Raw genomic sequence first — 25384 nt, 5'->3', positions numbered from 1 at the left:
GAGACAGCCCCCCAACTGAAGGCTGGGTCCCTGATGCAAAGGAGGGGACAGATGCAGGGAAGGGGGCTCCTCTTCCTCAGAAGCCAGGAGAGAAGTCACCATTAGCTGGGACGGGGGCCGGTAGGTCTGTGTCTGGAGGAGACTGGGGACATGGTCGGGGTGGGGCGACCTGGGGGCACAGGAGGGCTGCGAGGAGAGGCCAGGAGTTCACAGGTGGGGTAGGGGCTTTCCTGGGGACTGGAGCAGAAGAAAAGGCCGACGCCCAGGCCTTGGGATTTCGGCTCCGTCTGTTCATACTCCGTCTGAAGTATGAAGACTTCCCGGGGAGACCTCGGTCCCGGGTGCCCGGAGAAAGGCCGCGAGAACCTCGCCGCCGAATCCACTCGGCGAACGTAAAGGAAAGCCGCACCAGCTGGCGCCTCGCAGCCGCAGAGGAGGCGGGGCACCCCACGCCCCGCCCCATATGCTAATACGAGGGTCACCGCCCCGCCCCCGCCCGGGAGCCGGACGGGCCCAACGCCAAGGGGTGCGAGAAGCTGCCAGCGCCCGGCTCCGCGTCCGCGGAGGCCGAGGTGGGGCGGAACGCCTGAGTCCGGGTCGCTTGGGCGGCGGCACGGTGCAGGAGCAGTCAGAGGGCCGCTAGGGCGTACCAAGCCGTGGCGCCCCCCGCCTGCACGAAGTGGTATAGCCCGCAGGGGCGGAGCCCGGGTCATGTGACACGGCTGCGGCCGCCATTTTGTTCTGCGGTGCTGGTATTTAGAGCGCAGCCGCTGACGGGCCGGGTCGCCTTCGCAGCCGCCTGACTGCTCTCCTTGCGCTCGCTTGCCGTGCCCGGCCCGTCCTCGCCCCCGTCTTGGCCCGCTGAGCTCGCCCTCTCCCCACCCGCAGACATGTCCGAGGCCAAGGGCGGCCCCGAGTACGCCTCCTTTTTCGCGGTCATGGGCGCCTCGGCCGCCATGGTCTTCAGCGGTGAGCGCCGAGGCAGGAGGGACTCGGGAGGCTGGGGGCGCCGGGACTCGCGGAGCTTATGCCCGCGTCGCCCTAGGGTTCTTGGTGTGACGTCACGCTGACGTAATTCCGAGCTGTTGGGGGGGTCCCGAGCCTCATGTGACCGCGGGCGGGGGTCGGGGCCCCGAGGGCTGCGGGTCGCAGGGCCTGCGGGCTGGGCGGGGGTGCGGGTCTCACGGGTCTCCCGGGGATCCTGGGCCGGCAGCCCTGCCGCCGTCAGTGTAGGTGCGGGGGTGGGGCGGCGGCGCCGCTGCCATCTTAGCCCTAGGAGAGGCGGGAGGGAGGCTGGGGTGGGGGCGCGCGGTCCTGCGCCTGCTCCGCACCCCCCACCGCCATCCTGCGGGCAGGTGTGACATCACACCTCGGGAAGCTCCCCCTGTTCGGCGGGGTTTCGGGGGATGAGGCCCTGGCGCTCCCCTCCTTGGTACACAGCTCTCGCCCTTGTGGCGGCCCGCCCCCGACGGGGGTCAGGTGGGTCTGTACCCAGAGGCAGGTGCTTCCGGTTACGGCCTGTCACTGTTTCCCCGTAGCCCTGTGGGATGTGTGGGTTGTTTGGGAAAATGGGGCAGAGGGGTTGGTCCTGACAGCTGGCAGGAGCCCAGGGCTAGGATTGTGTGGAATGGGGCAGGGGTCTGGACAGGCTAAGGGCGAAGGACGGGTGTTTGGGAAGCAGGCCAGCATCAGTGCTATGTGTGTGCACGCCTGTCGGGGGTCTACTTCTGGGTGAATGAGAGAGTGGCATAGAGTGTCATATTGGGTCTTTGTCCTTAGGAGGGAGTCGTCTGGTTCAGGCCTGAATGAATGAATGAATGAATGACTTCCCTTTTCCCAGGTCCGAAATTGGGAGGGCTCCCCTAGGCAAAGAGAAGGGGCCTTCCAGGTTCTTGATGGCACCCTGCTTTTGAAGTTAGGTCTTGACGGTAATGGGTGTTGAATTCGGTGAAAACTGGTCTACCTGAGAGAAAGGCACGTGGGCCAGGCCCAAGAATGTGGGACCCAGGAAGGTGAGTCCTAGTCTGCGGCAAGCCTGTAGACTGGTCTGGCCTGGTCTCCTCTGGGCCTCCTTAGGTAGGTCTGGTTTTTGGTTTGGATGACCCCGCCCTGCCCCACCCTACCTGGTGGGCTGGGGAGGCTCCCTGTGCAAGTATGTGGCGGGTTTGAACTCCAAACAGCCTGTGCTGTCTGTAAACACTTGTGAGGTGGGGGCTTGGGGACTCTGCTGTCTTGAGGGCCACCCTCTGCCTGGGCCTGTCTGCCAGTCATGAGTTACTGAGTGAGCCCTACCCTGCCCTTCCCATCACGTGCACATAAGGGGTCATTTGTGGTGGGAGAAGTGATCTGGACTTCCCCTTCTCTCCCAGCTAACCCTGCTCTTTCCACATCTTAAGGGGCTGTCTGCTTTCCAGCACTTCTGGACGGACAGGCTGCTGTAACCCCCCACCCCTTTTCTGCTCTTTGCCTCCACACTTCTTGAGATTCTACTGTGCCTGGCCATGTGTGCGTTGTTATTTATGGCTGTCATTCGTTCATTCAGCAAATGTCGAGTGAGCTCCTACTGTGTGCCAGGCACAGGGGAACATCAGTGAACAAAACAAGACATTCCCGCCCCAGAATTCCTTGAATTCTGGCTGCCATTGCTTGTTCCCGAAGCCCTGAGTTTGCCCCTTGGGCCTTTTTTCTGTACCCAGCTCCTGGCCTGCTCTAGTCATCAGGTACATCTCTTCCTTTTCTGGAACTTAACTTGATACTTTCAGATGGAGCCTGATCAGAAAGCAGGTCTCTGGAAGTTACTGAGAACAGGGTATCACTGGTCTAGGGCTTTTTTGTTGCCCCAGGCCCCTGAGGATTAGTGCTGCCTGCTCCTGTGGGGCCCGATCTCCTTCCTGCTTCCCCTTTTTTCTTGTGACAGAAGTCCTGTCAACTCTTTCTTCATCAAGTCTTCCACAAGTTTGTCAGTTGCTCCTTTACCGTAATCTCTGACTTCCTCCCTGCTGGCAGGCACCCTGCGTTTGGTGCTTTGTTCTTGGAACTGCCTCCTGATTGCACTTTCTGTTCCCTGCTCGATCTGGGACCTGGTGAGGCTTGGCCTCCAGAGCTGGCATCCAGGGTTTTCCGGGACACCTGCTGCTGCCCAGGCCAGGCTGCTTTTCCATCCTGATGGTCAGCCCTGTTTCTTCCCTTTGTTCCTGTCGTGGCGGCCCCACCCTCAGCCACACGATCTCCCTGCTGCCTTCTAGAGAAGGGCCCCGCTCACTTTCCACCTCTGCCCGTGTCCTGCTACCTGGGATGCTAACTTCCCAGTAATCGGTGCCTTACTCAGTGACAGCCTTACTCAGTGACACTCATCGCCTGTGCTCTCCTGCTTGAGTGACAAACCATGGCACTGGCTCCTTGCATGCACTTGACATAGCCCGATGTGGTGCGGGGCCTGCAGTAGCAGCCCCCAGAATGCACTGCAACCAGGAGAGTTGCCGGAAGAGCTTCGTGAAGACCAGCCCTGAGCCCCAGGTTAAAGGTGCTGAGTGTCTAGGCGTGGTGGTGTTGGAGTGGAAATCCCTCTGCTGCCACCCCTACTTCTTTTCTCTTTCTGCTAGCTCCCAGTGTGATGCCTCGTTGGGGGACGTCTCCATTCGTGCGTGCAGTCTGCAATCATTTTTGCTCACTCAAGCCTCTTCCTCAAACGTCACTTTCTCTATGGAGCCCTTCCCCCACTCCCACGGGCCTCCCCACTCTTCTAGAACGTGTTGCTGTGCTTGGAGGGGCCATGTGTGTTTCCTCACCGGGCTTGGAGCCCCGGGAAGCCAGAGCTCCTCTGACTTCCTCCCTGCTCAGTGATGAACACAGAGAGGAGGCATTTTTGTGGCCCAGATAGGTGAATAAAACGTGCAGAGGAATGGTCAAGAGTGTCCACATCTTTTCTGAAACCCATGAGCCATGTTATCCTTTGCTCAAGCAGTGCAGCAAGACCTTGGAGGGCAGGAGTCAGAAGAGCCACCTGGGCCCGCTGTGGCTCTATTCTGTGCACAAGTTACTCCATGCGTGGAGGCCAGGAGAAGGGAGATTGGAGGAAGGCAGCACACCCTGGCAAGAGGAGGCGGAGTACCATCAGAGGAGACCGGGCGTCCTCCCGTTCCCCCACGCTTCATTGCTGGAGGTCTTGGGGGGGTGGAAATCTAGGCTTCTGTGAGCCCAAGGCCTCTGTGCACGCAGGCGTGCTTCTGGGAGGTCTGTCGAGGCCTCATGGTCCACCTGGGTGATGGCAGAGAGGATTCTTTCCAGACTTGAGAGCCTAGTCCTGCTGTGTGCCTGAGGATGCCCTCAGCTTTCTCTCCATGTGACTGGGCTGCTCTGCTGGGCCTGTCAGAGCTCCACCTTTTAGGCCGTGGGCAGCTGTACTGGGGTCTCTGGGAGGTTGGGGCCAAGGTTAAACAGCGGAGCAGGAGCCCAGACAGGCGGGACAGCCGTTAAGGGCCTCTGTTGGAGGAAGGAGACAGCTGCCTGAGCTCCCTGCGTGCCCAGCTGTAGCTCTTGCCCCCGAGGGCCACCTCCTGCCCTGAGCCGGGTGCCGGCTTCATCTCACCTTGTCGGTGATGACTTACGGCGTCTCTCGGCCGTGCCACAGCTACTACCCCCAGGGTCCTGGCCCAAGGTGCTCTGAGCTCACCTTGCCTTTCCTGCCCCCTCCCCACAGCCCTGGGTGCCGCCTACGGTACAGCCAAGAGTGGCACTGGCATCGCGGCCATGTCTGTCATGCGGCCAGAACTGATCATGAAGTCCATCATCCCAGTGGTCATGGCTGGTATCATCGCCATCTACGGGCTGGTGGTGGCTGTCCTCATCGCTAATTCCCTGAATGATGGCATCACTCTCTACAGGTGAGTGCCGGGCCCCTCCCCATAGGTCATGTCCTGCCTCGGGGGAGGCCACCGCCCGGGGCTGGGAGGGCTGGGGAGGGGGCGTCGGGCTGGTGACTTGCTTCCCCTGGCAGGTGGCTGACGTCTGTCCGGTGTCTTCTCTCCCCCAGGAGTTTCCTCCAACTGGGTGCTGGCCTGAGCGTGGGCCTCAGCGGGCTGGCAGCTGGCTTTGCCATTGGCATCGTGGGGGACGCTGGTGTGCGTGGCACTGCCCAGCAGCCCCGGCTATTCGTGGGCATGATCCTGATCCTCATCTTCGCCGAGGTGCTCGGCCTCTACGGTCTCATCGTTGCCCTTATCCTCTCCACAAAGTAGCCCCTCTCCGAGCGCACCAGCCACAGAACACGATGTAAAGACCACCCCTCATTCCGAAATGAACAGCCTGACACACACGCACGGGGCCGCCGCCCCCCCAGTAGTCGGTCTTGTAAATGCGCAGTGTCCTAGTGCCCGTTGTCTGCTACCCCGGCCTCGCCCCCGCCCCGCCCCGTGCCGTGGACATCCGGGCCCACTCCTTCCCCATCCGGGCCTCCGGCCGCCCCCACTCATCTGCCCTAGAGCGCTCTGTAGAAGGGTGAATTAGAGTTGTCATTTTCTCTTCACTGGATGTTTCTTATTTATAAAGATTTGATCTGTTCATACGTCTGTGGAGCAGCCCTCCGTCCCCAACTATATAGTAATCTTAGGTCGAGTGTTGCGTTGTGGGGTTGCCGTTTGCTCCGAGACTCGTTGGATCGAACCACCCTCCTCCAGCCCTGGCTGTCGGGGGCCGCGGGCCAGTGTGCTGGGCCTGCGAGGTCCTGGAGCCGAGCCGTGTCCAATAAAGTTCTCGGTTGTGACTGGACGCCTGTGTGGACCGCTTGTGTGGGCCCGGGCCCGGCGGGGGCGGGGCGGGGGCGGCCGCGGCGGCCCTGCCGGCCCAGGGGCGTGCCGGTCACGTGGGCGCCCTGATCACGTGGGCCGGCCGGTCACGTGGCACGCCTCAGTCAGCTGAGGGTCACGTGGGTGCGGCCGGAGCCCGGCGGGCCGCAGTCGGCCGAGTGCGCGGAGAGCGGGAGAGCGGGCTTCGGCGGCGGGGCTCCGGGCGGCGCCCGCTCGGCGGGGCTCCGGTGGCTCACGATGCGCGACGCACAGGGCGAGGGGCGGGCCCCGGTGCTCCAGTTCACCAACTGCCGCATCCTGCGAGGGCGGGCGCTGCTCAGGTGGGGTGCGGGGTCAGGCGCTGCGGGGGTGGGCCCGGGAGCCGGGCGGGGCGCGGGGTGCGGAGCCGGCAGCGGCTGGGTTGGGGCCCGGGGCCGGGTGGGGTGCGGGGACGGGAGCTGCTAGATGGGGTGCGGAGCCGGCGGGGTGCGGGCCGGGCACTGCTGGAGTGGGGCGCAGGGCGCGAAGCCGGGCGCTGCTGGAGTGGAGCGTGGGGCCGGTGGGGCGCGGGATCGGGAGCTGCTGGGATGGGGCGCAGGACTCGAGGCCGGGCACTGCTGGAGTGGGGCCCAGGGCTGGTGGGGCGCGGGATGCGGAGTCGCGAGCTGCTGGATTGGGCCCCGGGGGCCGGGTGGGGCGCGGGGTGCGGGAGCTGCTGGACGGGGTGCGGGGCCGGGCAGTTGTGGAGTGGGACGCGGGATGCCGGGTCGGGAGGTGCTGGAGTGGGGCGCGGGATGCGGGAGCGGGAGCTGCTGGGATGGGTCGCAGGGCGCGGGGCCGGGCACTGCTGGAGTGGGGCCCGGGGCCGGCGGGGCGCGGGGTTCGAGGTGCTGGAGTGGGCGTCGGGGCCGGGTGGGGCGCGGGGCCGGGGGATCGGGAGCTGCCGGAGTGGGGCCCGGGGCCGGGTGGGGCACAGGGTGCGGGAGCTGCTGAAGTGGGGGCGCGGGGCGCGGGGTCGCGCGGTGCTGGAGTGGGGCCCGGAGCCGAGCGGGGTGCGGGGTCGGGATGCGGGCTCAGGCACTGCTCTGGTGGGCCCAGGGACCGGCCGTCCTAGCTTCTGTCCGGCTCTGGCCGCAGGGAGGATCTGTGGGTGCGCGGAGGCCGCATTCTGGACCCGGAGAAGCTGTTCTTCGAGGAGCGGCGAATGGCGGATGAGCAGCGGGACTGCGGGGGCTGCATCCTGGCGCCTGGCTTCATCGATGTGCAGATCAACGGTGCGGTCTAGGGCTTAGGGGACAGGGACCCGGAGAAGGTGGTCCGGGCACCGTGCAACCTTCCTCTTTGTGGCCCTAGGTGGATTTGGCGTTGACTTCTCTCAGGCCACGGAGGACGTGGGTTCGGGGGTCGCCCTGGTGGCCCAGAGGATACTGTCGCATGGAGTCACCTCCTTCTGCCCCACTTTGGTCACCTCACCACCGGAGGTTTATCACAAGGTGAGGTCAGGCTTCCGGTCTCAAGGGAAGGGGGCTTCAACAGTAGCACCGCTTTAATTTTCAAACTTTTCCTGCCACAAACCCCTTGGCACTTGGGTCTGGCCTCACCCTTTAGCCTCCCCCACCCCCTGGGGCCTGGGGTCTGGGGTCCGGGGTCCTGCCCCTAGGCTCTCCTTTGGTGTTCCCCCGCCCGCAGGGGGTCACTGCCTCTGCAGCCCTTCCCACAGGCCTTCATGTTTATTGTTGCGGTGTCTTCGGGGCTAGAAGTCCTCTCTGCCTCACACCCTGGCCACCCCCTGGCTCCAGAAACCGATTGCTGGGACTTTCTGGATTGCCACATTTGTACCATCTCCTCAGGTTCATCCCCCCTAACTTGTCTGTGCTGTGTGACTCCACTGAATGTGCTTTCCAGAAAGAAGCTCGTTGTCTGCCCCTGCCGCCCCCTTCCGTCCCCGCTGCTGCCCTCGTGGCCCCCACACACCCTTCCACTTCCTCTCTTCTCTGCATGGCCCTATAGACGTTTTCACCCAGGCGGGCTCTCCGGTTTTATTCTTCACCCCAGCATCTTGTTGGGTTTCTTTGGGGCGGTGACTTTACATGGTAACCGCCGGAAAGCAGGTGGTATTCATCATGCCTCTTTACCGCTTGATGCTTAGTGGGTTTTGAAAAGCGTGGACGTCCCCTTACCCGAGTCGAGTTGGGGAAGGGCAGCAGTTACCCTTTAAACCCCCCCCCCCCCCAGCATTGTTGTTTTCTCCAGTACAGGGCTTTTTTTGCAATTATGGGTCATGTTGCCGGTCATGGGTGGGGAGGTCCCTCCTGGGTGTGTGGGCGCACAGTTGGAGTTGCGTGTTGCGGGAGTTTGAGTGTGGGCTTGGGATTGGGTCCTGGCCCCCTAAGTTCATCTGTCATCTGGGGGACACGAGACCATCCATCCTTACTTTTTTCTGAGCCTCCATTTTCTCAAATCCAAGTTGGGAATGAGCACCACGTCCGTCTCCTGGGGTTGTGGGGCAGGCAGCGCTCTGTGCAGTACCTCTTAAAAACTTGATGTGCTGTCATGTGTGGACATCTTTCTGGAAATTTCCCCCAGGCCTCCCATCACAAAGTCAGAGGTTAAAAACTTCCTACTTCAAGCCACCTGGTTCTGTGTTTTTTCTCTTGGTCATCAATCCCTGATTTCTCTTGCCTGGAATCTGGGAACGCGCCCGCCTTACTGTCCTCCCCCTTCCCGGGACCTACCAGTAAGGCTTCCTGACTGTTGCCTAGTCTCCCGACTGCCGGCCCTGCTCCGAGTCCTGCCGCAGCGGCCTTCCCAGGGGACAGGGCATAGCACATCACTCAGCCCCGCACCTTTTATCTTTCTTTTTTTTTTTTTTTTTAAATGTTTATTTATTTTTGAGAGAGAGAGAGGCAGAGCGTGAGCAGGAAGGGGGCGGAGAGAGAGGGAGACACAGAATCCGAAGCACTTGTCAGCACAGAGCCCGACGCGGGGCTCTAACCACTCAAACCCATGAACCGTGAGATGGTGACCTGAGCCGAAGTTGGACGCTTAACTGACTGAGACACCCAGGCGTCCCCACCCCCTTTTTACCCTTCTGAGCAGTCCCTCCCTAGCCGCCCCAGCCTCGGCCCTCTCCCCACGTATGGTCCAGCCGTTCTGGGCCATTCTCTCTCCTGTTCCCAGGCCTTCTGCCCTGTTTTATCTTGTTGTCTCTGTTGCCTGCTCTTTGGAGCTGTGACTCTGCTGTGCCCGTGGCTTCGACAGCACATTTGACCATCGTGATACAGGTCGTGAGACCTCTTTTTTTAGGACAGGGAGTTTCTGGTCACTAGGATTTCTGGCTTATGTTTTCTTTTCTTCCTTTAATGTGTGTTTACTTATTTAGGGAGAACGTGGGTGCACAAGCCGGGGAGGGGCAGGGAGAGAGAGAGGATCCCAAGCAGGCTCCGTGCTATCAGCAAGAGCCCGACGTGGGGGTCAGCCTCACAAGCCGTGAGATCATGACCTGAGCCGGAAGCAAGAGCCGGATGCCTAACCCACCGAGCCCCCCAGGCACCCCTCTGGTTTATGGCTTCCTGCTGATACTTGTCAGTCTCCACAAACACTCGCAGGATGAAGGCGTTGGACAGCAGAAAGTAAAATCGCGGAGGCCGTGAATGTGAAAATTTAATCCAGTGTCATCTCAGGCGCCACGGGGCTGTTCGCTTAGGTATCTCCCCGATTCCCGTCCACCCACCTTCTTCCAGGGCTGGCTCACACTGGGCAGAACTGGATCGCTGCTCTGTCAGAAGTTACCCGGATCCCTTATCATCGTGTTCTGGCCCATTGAGACCACCTGCTCTTTTTGGGGGCCTCTTTCAGTCTTACCCTTTCATACTCTCCCAGGAGGAAGCTCTGGCTGGAGTGTTCTCGGCTTCTGGTCCATCGTGTGCTTAGCCAAGACCTGCTACCTCCTCAGGCGGCAGCCAGGCTTTCACCATGCCCTCTGCACTTTGACCTTTCCCATTCTCTTGCCGTCCGTGCTGTCGTTCATTGCCTTCTCCCTACTTAGCGCTCTCTGTCTCTCCCCCGTAAAACTCAGTTTTGTTTCGAAGTACGAAGTGAACCCCGTGTGTCGGGTTCAGACCTTACCTCGGGCTCAGAACATGAGACCTGGACTTGGGCCGTGTACCTTCCCGGAGGCATCCGCGTGAGAGTGGCACCTGTGAGACTGGGTGGGGACAACAGCCAGTGGCGGGCACGGCATCGAGGGGGGCCCCCCTCCCTGTGCGGGAGTCCCAGTGCCGACCGCATGCAGAACCCCGTAGAACGTGTCACAAGGCGGGCTCCCCGGAAAGACGGGATCCGGAGATTCACCCACAAGTTCATCTGCCCCGTGGGCTGGGGTATCCCCTCCCCGGCCGTCTGACCGTAGCCCCGTGTCTGGCACCGAGCTCTCTTGGAAGACTTGGAGAGAGCTTCAGGACGGGATCTGACACTGGTCACGACGGGGTCGCCTGGTGGAACGTGGGCCTGTCCTCCACAGATGGGCTGAGGGCGAGGGTCGAGAGGGTGTGTTCGCGAGCAAAAAATCTATTCCCGAAAAACTCAGCCGTTACCTTTTTTTTTTTTAAGTTTATTTATTTATTTTGAAAGAGAGTGCAGGGGAGGATCGGGGTGGGGAGGGGGGGAGAGAGAGAGTTGCAAGCAGGGTCCTCATCCTCAGCACAGTGGCCGATGTGGGGCTCGAACTCACAAGCTGTAAGACCATGACTTGAGCTGAAGTTGGACGCTTAACCGACTGCGCCATCCAGGCGCCCCTTTTGGTTTGTTTTGCTTTTAATTTTTAGCGAACTTACACGAAATCTCCTGGCTTGTTAGGAGAAACAGCAGCCCTTTGCCCCCACCAGCTCCCACCTGGAGACGGTCACCTTCAGCTCAGCTGGTCCTTGGAATTTGCTCTCGCCTAAGCTCCAGGCCGGTTTAGGGCAGTGAACAGGGGTGTCTGCTTCCCACCAGCGGAGCTGAGGCTAGACTCCTCTTCGTGGGTTTCCGGCCCCCTGCCCTCCCCGGGTAGCAGCCTGCCGACTTGGGGAGACCCGCCGGTGGGACTGGGCGAAGGACTCGGTGCTGACCCGTTTTCTTACCCGTCTGCCCTGTGTCTTTGGGACTCCTTGTTTGTTCTCTCAGCTGGCGACTCCACTCCCCGCCTCTGCCCATTTCTCACTCTTCTTGCGGGACGTGTGGGTGCGCCCAGCGCTCTATCAACGTCGTTTTCCCTCGGCAGCTTTAGGGACCTGTTCCGCGGCCCTGGCTGCCGGCCTCACTGGACCGAGCTGTCCTGGGAGCTCCTTCCCGTCACCTGGGGGGGGGGTCCCCTGGCGTCTTTCTGCTGGGCCTCTATCCCCTCTCCCGTGCCTTTGTCTTTGCTGGTTTTTGCCTTTGTTTTGGAGCATATCCACCAGCTTCTGCTAGAGACGGGGGCGCAGAGAGCAAAGTTTTCAAGATCTCGAAGGTCTAACGAGGTTTTTATTCTCTTGATTGGGTGTAGGTTAGAAGTGACTTTCCCCTAGAATTCTTAAAGGCGTTGCTGTATTGTTTTTTCATTTCCAGGGTTGCTGGTGAGAAGTCGGAAGCCACCTGACCTCTGATACTTTGTGCATGACTTATTTCTTCCCTCTGGAAGCTCGTGGAATCTCCCCTTTGGCCTTGGGTTCTGAAGTCTGAGGGTGACACGTGTGGGGCCTGTGGGGAATTTATCTATTGTGCTGGCCGTTGGCACACCCTGTCGGTCTGAAGTTTGGGTTTTGGTTTTGTTTGCTTTCCTTGATCACAGCGCGTGTGTGATTTTTCTCCCTCGTTTCTCTGTCGTCTTTCCTGGGAGTCATCATTCCATGGTTGGGCCTCCTGGATGGCGTCTCTGGTTCTTTCTGCGACTCCGCTTCCTGAATGTTTCCTGTGTTTCTATGTTCTGGTTCTTGACTTGGGTTTTTTTGTTTTGTTTTGTTTTGTTTTTTACTTTATTGCTCAAGTTGTATTTTTTAATTTTATTTCTTATTTAAGTATTTGTTTACTTATTTTGAGAGAGAGAGAGAGAGCAAGTGTGAGCAAGGGAGAGGCAGAGAGAGAATCCTGCACTGTGAGTGCAGAGCCCCGTGTGGGGCTTGATCTCGTGACCTGCGAGATCACGACCTGAGCCGAAATCAAGGCTTGGATGCTTAACCGACCGAGCCACCCAGGCGTCCCTCACATACTTTTAATTGGAAGAGCTCGCTTTCTCTCTCAGTGTTTTTTTCTGACACCGTCTTCTTGTTTCACGGGTGCAGGACCTCTCCTCACGTGTCTTCCCGGCCCTGCCCTGTTCGTCCTCTGTCTCCCCAAGGTTTCCCCGAGCTACCACTGAGCCTTGGCCGTCGGCTGTGTTTGAGATCAGGCGCCAGCAGGCTGCTGGGAGCCCCGGGACTGGAGCGGGCTCCTGGGGGCGCCCTTAGTTGAGGTCCCTGGGCCGAGGGGACAGCCTCACTGGCTCCGTGCTGAGAGTGTTAACCTAATTGCAGGGGGTGTGCCTCCACCCACCTCTCGCCTGGAGCCCTTCTGGTTTGCTTGCAGGGCACATTCACGGGCCCAGCTGCCCTTTAATGGTGTCTGTGGTTCCCCCCGACCCCACTTCTCAAGGCGCTGCCTGTTTCCTCAGTGTCTCCACCACGTGCCCCTGCCCACACCTGCCCAGGGTCGGCCCATCAGGCTCCCAGGGTTTCAGCCTCTTTACGCATCGCTGTATCTGGTTTGGGGTGAGGTGCCCCAGGGCCCTTCGGCGGGCGGCAGGTTTCTCTGGCAGCTCGCCCCGCCTCCAAGACGGGTCATGTGAGTACCTGTGTTCGGCTCAGGCACCGTGTGGCTGTGCCCTTGACGCCTGAGCCCCCAGCCCCGCGTGCACCGACCTCTCTGGCCCCCGAACCCCCGCTTCTGTGCTCGCGCTGCCTGGACTGCACGCCTCCTCTTGACCCTGGCCGTGTGTGCGGTCCTGCAGCTCAGGAGGCTGGGCCCGCTCCCCTGTCTGGCTGGGTCCAGACCCTTTGGCCACGTTGCAGGGCCAGGTCAGGTCCCTTTTGTCCATTCCTGTTTCTTGCTGGCAGCTGGCCTTCCGCCCCTGCGTGTTCCTCCGCGTCCTGATGGTTCTTAGCGCTGTGCCTTCCCTGACTCTGGTTGGGGGCCTTCGACTACCTTCTGCTATCTGACGGAAGGCCATCAGGGGGCTGGGCTCTGACCTCTGACCTCTGACCTCGGCTGGGCTGTGATCTCTGGGCATTGGGCCGTAGGGGGCAGGGCTTTAACAGCTGGTTCCCCCCAGGTCCTTCCTCAGATCCCTGTGAAGAGTGGTGGTCCCCATGGGGCAGGGGTCCTCGGTGAGTGGCTGACCCCTCTCCCTGCCCCCACCCCGGGAGGCTCCTTGGGGACCTGTTGGCAGCCCTTCCCCCTCCAGAGGCCCAACTGGGGAGGGAGGTCGGGCAGGTGACGGGCCAGGGTGGGGGCTGCAGGGCCAGAGGCCCGCTGGAGCTGTCCACTCCTCTTCTCCCAGGGGTGCACCTGGAGGGCCCGTTCATCAGCCGGGAGAAGCGAGGTGCACACCCCGAAGCCCACCTGCGCTCCTTTGAGGCCAATGCCTTCCACGATGTGCTGGCCACCTACGGGCCCCTGGACAACGTCCGCATTGTGACGCTGGCCCCCGAGCTGGGCCGAAGCCATGAGGTGATCCAGGCGCTGACAGCCCGTGGCATCTGTGTGTCCCTAGGTGAGGACTGCCACCTCCAGGGTTGGGCCCACGTGGGGTCCTGGGCTGGGTGCACACTTTGAGTCCAGGTCCCCTATGCAGGACACTCGGTGGCCGACCTGCAGGCCGCGGAGGAAGCCGTGCAGAGTGGAGCCACCTTCATCACCCACCTCTTCAACGCCATGCTGCCTGTGAGTGCCCCGTGCCCCCCACCGCAACTCCCTGGGCGGGTAGGCGCAAGGGCTCCTGCCGTCGCTCAGCTGCCCTCCCATCTCTGTCCAGTTCCACCACCGTGACCCTGGTATCGTGGGGCTCCTGACCAGTGACCGGCTGCCTCCCGGCCGCCACATCTTCTACGGGATGATCGCGGATGGAACGCACACCAACCCGGCCGCCCTGCGCATCGCCCACCGGGCCCATCCCCAGGGTGAGCGGCGGGGCGGGGCGGGGCCCGGTGGGAGGACTTGGCCGGGCAGCTCCTGAGTCCCCTTCCTTTCGCAGGGCTGGTGTTGGTCACCGACGCCGTTCCCGCCCTGGGTTTGGGCAATGGGCGTCACACGCTGGGGCAGCAGGAGGTGGAGGTGGACGGGCTGACAGCCTATGTGGCCGGTGAGTGACCCTCTCATACCGCTGACTCCTCGACAACGGCCCTTTGGCCTCTCTTGTGGGACGCAGACATCTGAGCGTTCCCTGCCGGCCTGTGGGCCCCCCACCCCCCATGTGCCCAGTAGCCCCTGGTCCCCCCAGAACCTGCTCTCTCACTCTCAAGGCACCAAGACACTGAGCGGCAGCATAGCCCCGATGGATGTCTGCGTCCGGCATTTCCTGCAGGCTACAGGTTGGTGAGGCTGGAGGGAGCAGGTGTGTGCGCACGCGCGTGTGTGTGTGTGCGCGCGCGCACGTGCACATATGTGTCGGGGGGGGGGGGGGACAGGTTGGAGGGAAGCACGGAGACCCCTGGGCTCTTGCAGCGACACCCCTTGTGGGATGGGATTCCTAGGAGTGGAGCACCAGGAACACGCTGAGGCCCCCTGCAGCAGCTCAGGGGCAGGTTCGGAGAGCGAGGAGCAAGCATGTGGCTGGGACCCAGGGTGATAGGCAGTGAGGCCACGGCACCGAGAAAAGGGTGCTCACCGTACCCACGGGAAGGCCCTCGGCCTGGGGCCTGTGGATTCGCAGGACTCCGTGGGTACGGAGCTTTAGGGAGGGGAGGGGGGCGGTCAGAGCAGCGCTTCGGGCTTGTTGAGGGGGTAGGCGTGTCCGGGGGGGGGGGCAGGGAGGGGTATTTGGCAGAGGCTGTGGTTGGCCGGGCCCTGCGGGATTCTTGGCAGTGCCCGGGGCTGGGGTGTCACCTGGGGGTGCCCGAGTTCAACATGCTGTTTAGAGCAGCAGGGAGACAGGCCAGGAGGCAGGAAATGGCTGTAGGCTGGCTGTTGGGGGGAGGGGTGGTGAGGTAGGGAACAGAAGAAAAAGGATTTGGTCGTGTGTGGCTTCTTGAGAGGGAGCAGGGACGGAAAGCCAAGACCAGGTGGCCTCGTTGATGCCCAGGCTACTGCTGCTTTTTGGGGGGCTCTTCCCGGGACCCGGAAGGAGGAGGGGCCTGCAGCCATTTGGGTCCAGGGCATTTGTCAGTGAGGCGGGGAGCCCTGCAGAGCTGCGATGGGTGAGTGACCAGGAATAGGGTACCTGGCAGTGTCCTCAGATGAGGGGGAAGGCGGGGCTTTGTCAGCCTGCTGCAGAGACCTGGGATTTCTCTGGGACTTGGAGCTTTGGGGCTGGGGGAGAGGCTGCCCACGGAACCAGCTGGGGATGGGGGGTGACTGCCCGGTTGTGTCCCCTGAGCAGGCTGCAGTGTGGAGCTGGCCCTGGAGGCTGCGTCCCTGCACCCCGCACAGCTGCTGGGGCTGGAGAAACACAAGGGGACCCTGGACTTCGGGGCTGATGCAGGTCAGGGCCCGACGTGGGCACCCGGGCCGGTGAAGACTCGGGAGGGCTCGGGGACTCGGGACAGTGCCAGGGCAGGTGGGATCTTCCCTGCGCCCAGGTGGCCTTACCTGGCCACCAACCTCAGCCCGGGTTCCTCTTCCTGTCGGGTCAGGTGAGGGGCAGCTGGGGTCTTTGTCCCGTGTGCCCTGCTTCCAGGAACATGGGTTCCAGGGCCTCGGTCAGCCTCTGATGGGGTGGGGTGGCCGTGCCCAGGTCGTGTCCCAGGCTTCAGTTTCCCCACCAGCTTCTGGATGGGTGTGGGGTGGTGGTGGACCCACCCCTGCCTCTGTCTCACCGGCCGCCTCTGACCCAGACTTCGTGGTGCTCGATGACTCCCTCCACGTGCGGGCCACCTACATCTCGGGCGAGTTGGTGTGGCAGGCGGAGGAAGCCAGGCAGTGACTGAGGACCACGGCTGGAAGGGACGACCAGCCTTAGCTGGACACTGTCAGGGCTGAGCCGTCGAGGAGCTGGTCTCCGGGGAGCGAGTGGGAGCCCTGCCCCAGGTGGAGGCCTGCCAGGTGGAGGCAGCTAGATAAACGTTCGCCCCGCAGGGACTTGTCTCGTGTCTGAGTTTTGCTTCAAGGCAGAGCGCCGTCCCCTCGGTGGCTCTCTGGGTGGGGTGGGGAGGAGAGCGGCTGGATTCTAGCTGATCCCAGCCTTGGGGGGCCCCAGTGAAGGTGACAGGGCCCCTCTCTGTTGGACAGTCGTGTCTGAGGCCTGCAGCCCCACACACAGTTGTGCTGGTTGGAAATGAAGGGCGGGAGGGGAAAGTCCTGGGTCGCAGGTTGGAAAGCGGACAGGAACGGGCTTGGGGACGGTGAGTGTGGAGGGCTCCAGAAGTTTACATGTCAGGGGACAGAGGACAAGGGTATTCTTGGGATTTTTAAATTTTATTTTGAAGGAGGGGAGGGGCAGAGATAGAGAATCCTAAGCAGGTTCTGCACTGTCAGTGAAAGGCCTGACTTGGTGGTCGATCCCAGCAAATTGTGAAACTGTGAGCTGAGCCGAAATCCAGTCGGACCCTTAACCGACTGAGCCACCCAGGTACCCCAGTGCTTTCTGGGATTTTAAGTGGGAGAATTGATTGTGGGGACAATTAGGAGCTGGGCCTGGGAGGACTTGGATGTGGGAGGGGCCTCGGGTGGGCCGTGCAGGGCATTTGGAGGCCAGGCCGGCTGTGTGAGGATGGCCCACGGGCTCCCCTCTGCCCCTTTGAGTTGGGCCAGTGAAGTAGAGGCCAAGGCCATGGGGCTGGGCCTGAGCACACTGCGAGCCGTTTCTCCTCGGCCTTCAAGAGGACTCCAGGTTGCCTGGCTCTGAGTGTAGGATGCAGTGGCCGAGGGGCCCAGAGGTGACCCTGGCCACCGCTCCTTGCCCAGCCCGCAGCCCTGTTTCTTTGAGCCCTCGGGGTAATCAAGGCTCGGCTTCCTTTGGGGCCTTTTCTGAACATCCCCTTCTCCTCATCCGACTCCCAGGTGGGCCCGGGGATCCCACGTGCCCCCTGGGTTGCACCGCTGTGGGTGATCCTGCCTGGTGCTGGTGGGAAGCTCGGGGATCACCAGTGTCCGGAGCCCTGCAACTATTTGCCCGTCAGTGTCACCCCGCGGCTGTCCGTGTCCCCCAGGCCCGGCAGCAGTGCCCCCACGCTGGGAGCAGGGGCTGATAGGGCCGCTTTGAGGCAAGTGGGCTTTGGGGAGCCCTGCAGGTCACGAGGGCAGCCGCGATGTGGCAATCAGACATCCAGGGTTGGCGTAGCCCCAGCCCTGGGATTGATTTTGTCCCCGTTTGCGTGCTGGGGCGGGCCGCACCTTCCCCCTTTTGAATGGGTGAAGTTCTTGGAATGAGAGGTCAAGGCAAACGTCCCAGGTCACCAGCTCGTGTGGCTTGGCAACCATCCCTTTTGCCTCTGCCACAGAGCCCACTGCAGACAGCGTGTCCAGGCCCAAAGTGACGAAAACAGCCTCTGGCCCCAGTTGTGTTCCAGGCTGAGTGAACAGTCTGGGAAGAGCCAACACCGTAAGGCAGGGCTCGGGAAAGGCCTGGGACAGCAGCCACCTCTCGGTGTACCAAGGGGCTGGGTCTCTGGCCACATGCCTGTGGGCAGCAGGGACATCATAGACCTAACAGGTGACCGACCAGCTCCTGCATCATGCCGGCGCCAGCCAGCCGGCTGCGCCAGTGATCCAGGGGCAGGGCGGGTCTCCCCCAGCTCGGAGCTCACCCTGCTGGGAGGGAGCAGGCCGTGCTCCCAGATCTATTAGAGGCTGAGCAGTGGGCACTTGCCTTATTTGGTGCTAGGTTTTATTCCATGTGCATTGCCAGTGTTAACCCGTTCTCTGCCAGACATCCAGAGGGGTCCTCCCCATTCTCGGACGGGGAAAGTGGGGCTCCCAGGTCGAGAGCTGGTGAGTGCCGGAGCGAGGACTTGGCCTGGCCTGCTCAGCTCGGGGGGCCTCACTTAAACCTGTCAGCACGCCGACTCTTGGCCGGAGCATCCGGGAAGGACTAACCGCGCTACTGGTCCGCAAGGGTGACACCAGGGATGGCAGGGGCCGGTGCTGGTTGGCACGTGCACCCGGGCCAGGGCAACCGCCCCACAGAGATCCAGTGGCAGAGGCTTAGTGTGTTGGGTGGGACAGTCGGCCACCCTCGCCAGAAAGGGGTGTGGTCATCACCACCGTGGCCTCCAAAACGTCTCCGTCGCCCGTCAGAGCAACTCTGTTCCCACTAGATTACTAACCCTTGTTACCCCTCCTCCAGCCCTGGCGCCCACTGTGCCACTTTGCAGTCTGAGGCTGCTGGGTTTTGAACAGAAGATATGCTGCCATTTTAAGTAAGACCCCCAGCAAGGAGACCCTGAGGGACTGGCTCTAGGGTGGCAAAGGGGCTGGAGACAAGTGAAGTGGAAACGTGCTTGTTTTAGTGTGGGTGTAGACCCGGACGCTGGAGGGCGGGGGAGGGGGGGGGGCTGAGTCACTGATGGGTGGGGGGGACTTTCATTGAGGTGGGTCCTTGGAGAGGTGACCTGGCGCGCCATCCGTACCTCCTTCGTGGCTTGCTTTGTGTTGTACGTGAGTGGGAGGAACAGAGGGCCCAGTGGTGGCGAGACCCGATGCAGGGGCGGGTGCGTCGTGAGTCCGCGGAGTGGGGCGAGGGCCGCCTGGCGGCCGCACCTGAACACTACAGAGGCGTCCACTTGAGGGTCCTGGACTGCTCAGAGTGCATACAGGTTCGAGTCCAGGCGCCGAGGCGTCCCTTCCGAAACTTCGGTCTCCGTAGGCTCCGAGCGCAGGGTCCCAGCGCTGATTCGTGCAGAGGATCTGGGTGGTCCAGACCGGAGAAGCGGCTTAAGGGTGGGGGGAAACGGCGCCCGAACAGGGGCTGGCCGCGAACCGCAGAGCGTGCGCAGTGAGTCCGGTCCGACCCGCTCCGCCGCGGGGCGGCCTGCGGCCCAGGAGCCGGGCCTACGCGGACCTACTGCTCCTGTAAGAGGTGCGGCGCACAGGGCGGGGGGGCGGGAGGAATCTCACTTGCTGTGGGAGGGGCTCCTCCCTGGGGGGGCGGGCTCTGAAGTGTCAGAAGGGGCGGGCCTCTGCCGGGGCCAATGAGGATTGCTCTGCGGAGGGAAGAGTCGCGGCAAAGCAGCCGGGGCGCGCGTCGCTCGCTGACCCAGTACCGGTTAAAGGGCCGACCCGGAGCGGAGAGCCCCGGACTGCGCGTCACGGGGCGGGGGGTTGCCGGGGGCCAGGGCCCCCGGCGCCCGCACGAGCCCCGGACCCCACTGCGCCCCAAGCTGCCCGGCTACCTCTTCGCACACCTTCCGGCCTCGCCGCTCCCCTTCTTTCTCCTTCCAGTCGCGCCCATGTGCATCCCCCTTGCCCCACGGCTCCTCTCCGCCCCCCTCTGCGCTCCTTCTCTCCCCGCCCTCGTTGGCGTTGGGGAGTTGGGGGCAGGCTCCACTGCCTGTCGCAGCTTCGCCCCAGCTCGGAGCCTGCTCCGGGTCGCGGGGGGCGGGGCGGGTGGGTACGGGAGGAGGTGTGGCACCAGGAGGGTGAATGGGGGTCGGCTCTGCTTAGACCCTGGGACCTCCTCCATGTGCCCCTGTCGTCCGCAGGCAGCTCCGGGGTGGGGGGCAGCCCCGTGCCCTGAGCGGTGGCTCTCTCTGAGCCTTGCCTGCCTCCCAGTCTCCCACCGTGAAGAGCTTGGTGTGATCCTTCCAACGTGATCCTGTCCCTGTCCCTACGTTTGTGTCTTGGTTTGTCTTATGAACTGGAATTGAACTTTTGATACTGTTCTGCTCTTCAGTATTTTCTAGTGAAGCAGCATGAAATGGTGAGCTCCCTGGGTGGGGACACATCGAAATGTGTCACTATTTTAGCAAGGTGCTCCGTGTTCTCCAAGATGGATGCTTCGTAACGTTAAGCAGATCCCACCACGGACCAGTGGGGCTCCTCCCCCAGCACCCCAGCCACCCTGAGGAGGAGGGACCGTGGAGTGACGCGCAAGGAATTCTGGGGGCCCAGATGCACAAGTGCATCTAGAAGGCAGAAGCGCCCCCTGTGTGGGCACTCCTTTTGTCCCCGTGGGTTCCCGGTTTCTGTGTGGCCACAGGAGGGCCTCCCGTGTTAGTTTTCTTTCCCTGTAACAAATTACCACAAATTAGAGGTTCAAAAGAACACACCTTTATTTTGCAGCTCTGGAGGTTGGGGTCAGGAATAGGTCTTGTGGGCCAAAATCAAAGTGGTGGCAGAGTCTGCTTGTCCCTGGAGGTTCTGGGGGAATCTTCTACGTCCAGCTCCCGGATGCCGTCTACCCTGGTTGTCTCGTGGCATCCCGCCTTTGCAAAGCCGGTGCGGGCCAGTTGTGTTTTCCGTGTTGTCTCCCCTGAACTTGGACTCCTTTTCTTCCATCTTTTAAGGACCCTTGTGATTATACTGGGCCGAGCTGGGTAATCCTGGATAATCTTCCTCTTTTAAGGTCAGCTTATTGGCAGGCATAACTCTCCCTGTGTAATACAACATATTCACAGGTTGGGTGAACAAGACGTGGACGTTTTTGGAGGGGCCGCTATTCTGTCCAGCGTTCCTTCCAGAGAGAAGAGCCTTGGCCAGGCCTCCCTACTGCCTGGGTCTGAAGGAGATACTACATTCCTATCATCAGTGCATGAAAGTGCTCATTTCCCGATGTGCTTAACATCAGACGGTTTCAGTCTTTGGGATCTGGCCAGTTTTGGGAGTCCGCCCATTTTACAGCTGGGGAAGTTGAGACTTAGGGAAAGAAGGTTACTTGCCTGAGATTTGATGCAACTTTTTTGTTTCCTGTCTCTAGGGCTAGTTAAAATATGTTACCCACGGAGCACAATTTATACAGGAAGACATTTTTCCCAGGTGGCTGGGAAATTGTTGGCGTTGGCACCTTTGATCCGTCCACGTGCAGCTGGATGCCTCTTGGGAGCTTAGGGACGGTGACCAGGCACTCAGCGAGCAGAGGCAGGAAACCACATTCTCATCTTTGAAGAGTCTCCTTGTTTTCCTAACTGGATGTGTGTTCGTTGGTTTCCCTGCCTGCCTCGAAACCTCCAGGGGTGCAGGCCGGGCGTGCCTTTCTTCTCTTGGCTCTCCCCATGTCTCCGTACGTCCCGGAAGAATTGGAATCCTGGCTCTGCCCTCAGCTAGCTATGGTGCCCGGCGTTGAAAATGGTCCCCGGCGATCCTACTTCCGGGGATCCACACCCTAGCAGAGTTCCCCCCATGTGGTGCTAGGCGCCTTTGTGTGACCAGTAGAGTGTAGGAGAAGTGAGGCAGATCCCTTTGGCAATTGGGGTGTAAAAGTCATTGTGGATTCTGTGCTGGTGTGCTCTCTTTCTCTGGAGCCATTCACTCTGGGGAAAGCTGGCTGCCATAGCATAGGGATACTCGGGAAAGCTCTGTGGAGGGGCCACCATGGTGAGGAACTGAGGCCTCCACCAATATCTGAGTGAATGGGCCACCTTGGAAGTGGTCCCGCCTGTCCTCGTCAAGCCTTCAGATGACTCAGCCTTTGCTGACGTCTCGACTGCACATTCCTGAGAGACCCTGAGCCAGAACCACCCGGCCAAGCTGCTCCTGGCTTCCCGACCCACAGAAACCATGAGATCATAAAGGTTTGTCGTTGTATGTCTCTGAGCTTCGGGATAATTTGTTACATGGGGCTAGGTAACTAATACACGAGCTGTGTGGCAAGTGCCACAGCCTCTGGACCAGGGTTTTCTCCCTTGTGCCATGACGGTTTGAGGAATGAGCGAGAGATGGGTGAAATACCATGGACCATGGGGGGCACAGGGCCCGGTTTGCAGTGGGGGCTCCCCCGGCCCCAGGCCATGTACATAAGGCAGCCTTCCAGCCCCTCCCAGGATGGTATGGGCATCCCCCGTTCCTCCTTGTGTGGAACATGACCTCACAATGTCAAGCCAGGCCTTGCATTCTTGGCCTCGGGTCACCCTTCCACCAGGGACAGAGGCATTGGGCAGGGTAGGGAGAGAGGAGAGCCATGGGCTGTCCCTCTCCTTCCTCCAGCTGGGGTGCCAGTGAACTGTGTAGTGCCAGGTGAGTCCATCCCCCCTGCTGCCCACTGTCCCGGGACGGGCAGCCACACCTGACCCACAGAGGGGTGCCTGCCTCTCTCTGGGTAGAGAGGGGTGGCCTGGCCTGGCCTTGGCTTGCACACTGGCTGCCATTGAGGCCCCACGAGAACTAAGCACTGTCCTTCGTTCCTCTTTCGACTGCTCCTCCCTGCCCTGCCCCTGCAGCCCGCTCCCCTGCTTTCCCCTCTCCTCTCACCCCTTCCCCTGAGGCCGGCAGGGGTGCCTACTGCACCTGCTGCTCTGGTGGGCTCTGGCCTTCTCCGTGTACTTTTCCCTCAAGGTTTTCCCCCTCCCCGTTTCTCTTTGAATTGCTTTGGTGTGAGCGACTCTAACTAAAAAAAAAAAGGTTGAAGACCTCGGTCCCTATTCTGTGACTTGCTTCTCTGCCTTTGGGCTCTCGCTTAGACCTTCCCTCTCTTCTTTCCCGTAGCTGCATCGAATTTTCCAGGATGAATATCCCATAATGTGTTTTACCATTCTCTTGTTGATGAATGTTCTGGTTATTTTTTCTTTTCTTTTCTTTCCTTTTTTTTTTTCTTGCTTTTTGTTAAAGCTATGCTGTTATAAACATCCTTGCACAGTTTTACAGTCATGAGTGAGAGCTGCTTACAATTTCCAGGGAGAAGATACATCCATTTTATTAATTTTTATTTGCATCAGTGTTGAAGAGACCAGAAACTTCCTTTTGGTTTTTTTTTTAATGTTTATTTATTTTTGAGAGAGAAAGAGAGAGAGAGAGAGAGCACATGTGCACATGGCGGGGAGAGGGGCAAGGAGGGGGGGGGACGGGGAGAGACGGGGGGGATGGAGAGAGAGATTGGGAGAGAATCCCAAGCATCAGGCTCCATGTCTGGCACAGAGCCTGACTCGGGGCTCGATCCCACAACCCTGAGATCATGACCTGAGCCTAAATCAAGAGTCAGATGCTCAACTGACCAAGCCACCCAGGTTCCCCAAGAGGCCAGGGAATTCTAAACAGGCTTGTAATAATAGCAGCCCCTGCCTCACCTCACCTCTCCTTACTCACATCCTGCTTACTACTCTTTAAGTGTTCTTCCTGATGTTTATGTCCGTTGTTTTGTACTTTGTCTTTTTTTTTTTTTTTAAGTTTATTTATTTTGAGAGTGATAGAGAGAGTGAGAGCGCGGGCACACCAGTGGGGAAGGGGTAGAGAGAGGGAGATAGAATCCCAAGCAGGCTCTGTGCTGTCAGAGCAGAGCCCGATGCGGGGCTTGAATTCATGAACCGTGAGATCATGATCTGAGCTGAAATCAAAAGTTGGACGCTCGACCGACTGAGCCATCCAGGCACCCCTGTACTTTATGTCTTGACTCCTCACGTACAGTCACTGTCTATTGCCTTTCTGTTACAAGGGATGAGGATTCAGCTCTCTCAGGCCCCCGTTCCTCTCCGGGTCCCTCCGAGGTAGAGGATGGTAACTGCCGGTTGAAGCAGTGCGTCTGTACTGTGACTGTAAATGTGCTTCCTCCCTGCTCTTATCCTGGGGTTTCTCATTAGTCTTTTAAAATTGCACCCCATCCCCAGGCACTCCTGAGTCCCCACTGGTTTTCTTTCTCCCCTATGGCACTTGCTATCTTCTAATATGTCGTAAGACTTGCTTATTTGATGGTCTCTCCTACCCTGCCCTTCCTCCCCGCACCCCCCCAGCCCCCAGTGGCATCTGACTCTCACAAGAGCAGAGATTTTTGTGTTTTAATCACTGGTGAATTGTCAATGTCTAGCACAGTGCTTGGGATGGAGGGGAGACTCAGTGCTTACTTGCTGGATGGACAGATCCTGGGACTTCCATTCACCACCCTCCTGTGTGTTTTGTTTTTTTTCCTGTTTCCTGATCTCGCGTCTTCTTGGTTTACCGCGTCATTTGGTGGAGCACATCAGTCGGTAACTTTCTGGGAAAGATCGCTCTTGATGTGTATTCTTTAGACTCTCAAGCTCTGTATTTATTTACAATTGCATTTAGTGTACAGTCTGGCAAATTTCACATGTGAGATGGTAATAAATACTGAGTATCTCGTAGGATTGTGATGAGAATTTAGTAACATACGTGTAATGGTCAGCGTTCTCTGAGGATAAGTTATTATTACTTTGTGAGGACTCAAATAAATACAAAAGAAGGGTTTGTTGGGAGGCAGTTGAGTGCAGTGGCCAAGAGCAAGGCGGTGGTGCTGGTCAGCACTGGTTTGGAGTTCTGTGCTCTGTGACCTAGTAGCTCTATGGCTGAGAGTAGGCAAGGCACCGAAGCCTCAGTTTCCCCAAGTACAAGATAGAAATGGTCATAGTACCTACTGCTCATGGAGCTGTTGTGGGTAAAATCAGATATACTGATTTTTATAGGTAGTAAGGGTTATGATGCAGAATGTTTCCAGTGCTCTCAAGTATTGAATGTGGCTTGCTTTGGTGGCAAGAGCTGGTACCTACTTTGACCTTGTCTTTGTGTTCACTGAGGGTTAGTGTCTGGAGTGGGGCAAGCAATTGGCAGTTTGCAGCATGTATCAAAAGTCCTGAGAGGAATCCCTGTACTTTGACCCCGCAATTCCTTCTGCTAAGAATTTATCCGAAGGAAATAAAGGTGTGCTTGAATTTAAGTGCAGAGCTTTGTCTACGAGGAAGACGTCTGGGAACCACTTCGGTGTCAGGAGGGAACTTGATCATTACATGGGTCTGTAAACTCTAGGCTTCCTCCAGTGGAGTCCTCTGCAGTCCTTAGAAGTGGGCAAGATGGCAGTCAGGTGCAGGAGAGCTGTACAGGATACGAAATGAAGACAGCGGTAAGAGAAAAAAGCGTCAAACCTGCATAAGCCCTTTTGGGGAGTAGGAGTTACGTTTACTTTTTTACTGTTCTTTAAGGTGCAGAACACTCAAAGTTTGGACAAGTAGAGGCTGGACGGTCTAACGCATAGTCTCTGGCATATGGATGTCAAGATTCAGGCTGTGGCTCTACAAGACCTAGGGCCAGTTACAGAACTCAGAATGCCTCAGCTTCCTCATCTGAAAAGTGGGGCAGTACTAGCAAGGATACTTGTTCAGAGATTAGGCGTGAAAATTCTTTACTAAGAGTAAGTGCTGGCTCAACGTTAGCAGCTATCACTGCTATTCAAGAATTAATTCTCGTTAGTGGGATTATGGATTAATTTATCTAATTAGTCTCTGTACTGTCTAAATTGTTATTAAAAAATAAACGTATTTCTTTTGGAAGTAGAAGGTTATTTTTATTTATTTATT

At 59.5% G+C, this 25384-nt stretch overlaps 3 protein-coding genes across 8 annotated transcripts in view; all 3 read left to right on the top strand.

The window, feature by feature from the left end:
- The first annotated feature begins 734 nt into the window (after positions 1-734).
- Positions 735-5766, top strand: ATP6V0C (ATPase H+ transporting V0 subunit c). The gene is made up of 3 exons (XM_042922231.1): positions 735-969; positions 4700-4883; positions 5033-5766. The coding sequence occupies exons 1-3, from the start codon at positions 891-893 to the stop codon at positions 5235-5237; spliced, it is 468 nt and encodes a 155-aa protein (XP_042778165.1). The 5' UTR covers positions 735-890; the 3' UTR covers positions 5238-5766.
- A 164-nt stretch (positions 5767-5930) lies between these two features.
- On the top strand, positions 5931-25357 carry AMDHD2 (amidohydrolase domain containing 2). Of its 4 annotated transcripts, XR_006197759.1 has the most exons (13): positions 5931-6124; positions 6921-7057; positions 7137-7276; positions 13111-13165; positions 13339-13551; positions 13633-13721; positions 13813-13957; positions 14032-14139; positions 14300-14368; positions 15376-15477; positions 20848-22103; positions 24837-24930; positions 25010-25357. XR_006197759.1 is itself a non-coding variant. In XM_042922025.1 (11 exons), exons 1-11 carry the CDS (start codon positions 6042-6044, stop codon positions 15916-15918), a joined length of 1230 nt encoding a protein of 409 aa, XP_042777959.1. In that variant the 5' UTR covers positions 5931-6041; the 3' UTR covers positions 15919-16073. The 4 variants fall into 4 exon arrangements, 1 of the variants encoding a protein (XP_042777959.1); XR_006197760.1 differs by lacking the exon at positions 24837-24930 and having other exon boundaries at positions 20848-21661; XR_006197758.1 differs by lacking the exon at positions 24837-24930.
- PDPK1 (3-phosphoinositide dependent protein kinase 1) overlaps positions 22015-25384 on the top strand; it is a 74828-nt gene continuing 71458 nt past the window's right edge. The window contains exon 1 of one of the 3 annotated variants that reach the window (XM_042922022.1): positions 22015-22103. The gene's annotated coding sequence lies outside the window, so the exon portion shown is untranslated. The remainder of the gene's footprint in view (positions 22104-25384) is intronic. The other 2 variants (XM_042922023.1, XM_042922021.1) reach the window with 2 other exon arrangements.

The sequence above is a fragment of the Panthera leo genome, chromosome E3, assembly GCF_018350215.1.
Source record: "Panthera leo isolate Ple1 chromosome E3, P.leo_Ple1_pat1.1, whole genome shotgun sequence".
In the NCBI taxonomy this organism is placed as follows: Eukaryota; Metazoa; Chordata; class Mammalia; order Carnivora; family Felidae; genus Panthera; species Panthera leo.
The sequence above is the reverse complement of the archived record's forward strand: the minus strand, read 5'-3'. Positions and strand labels throughout refer to the sequence as shown.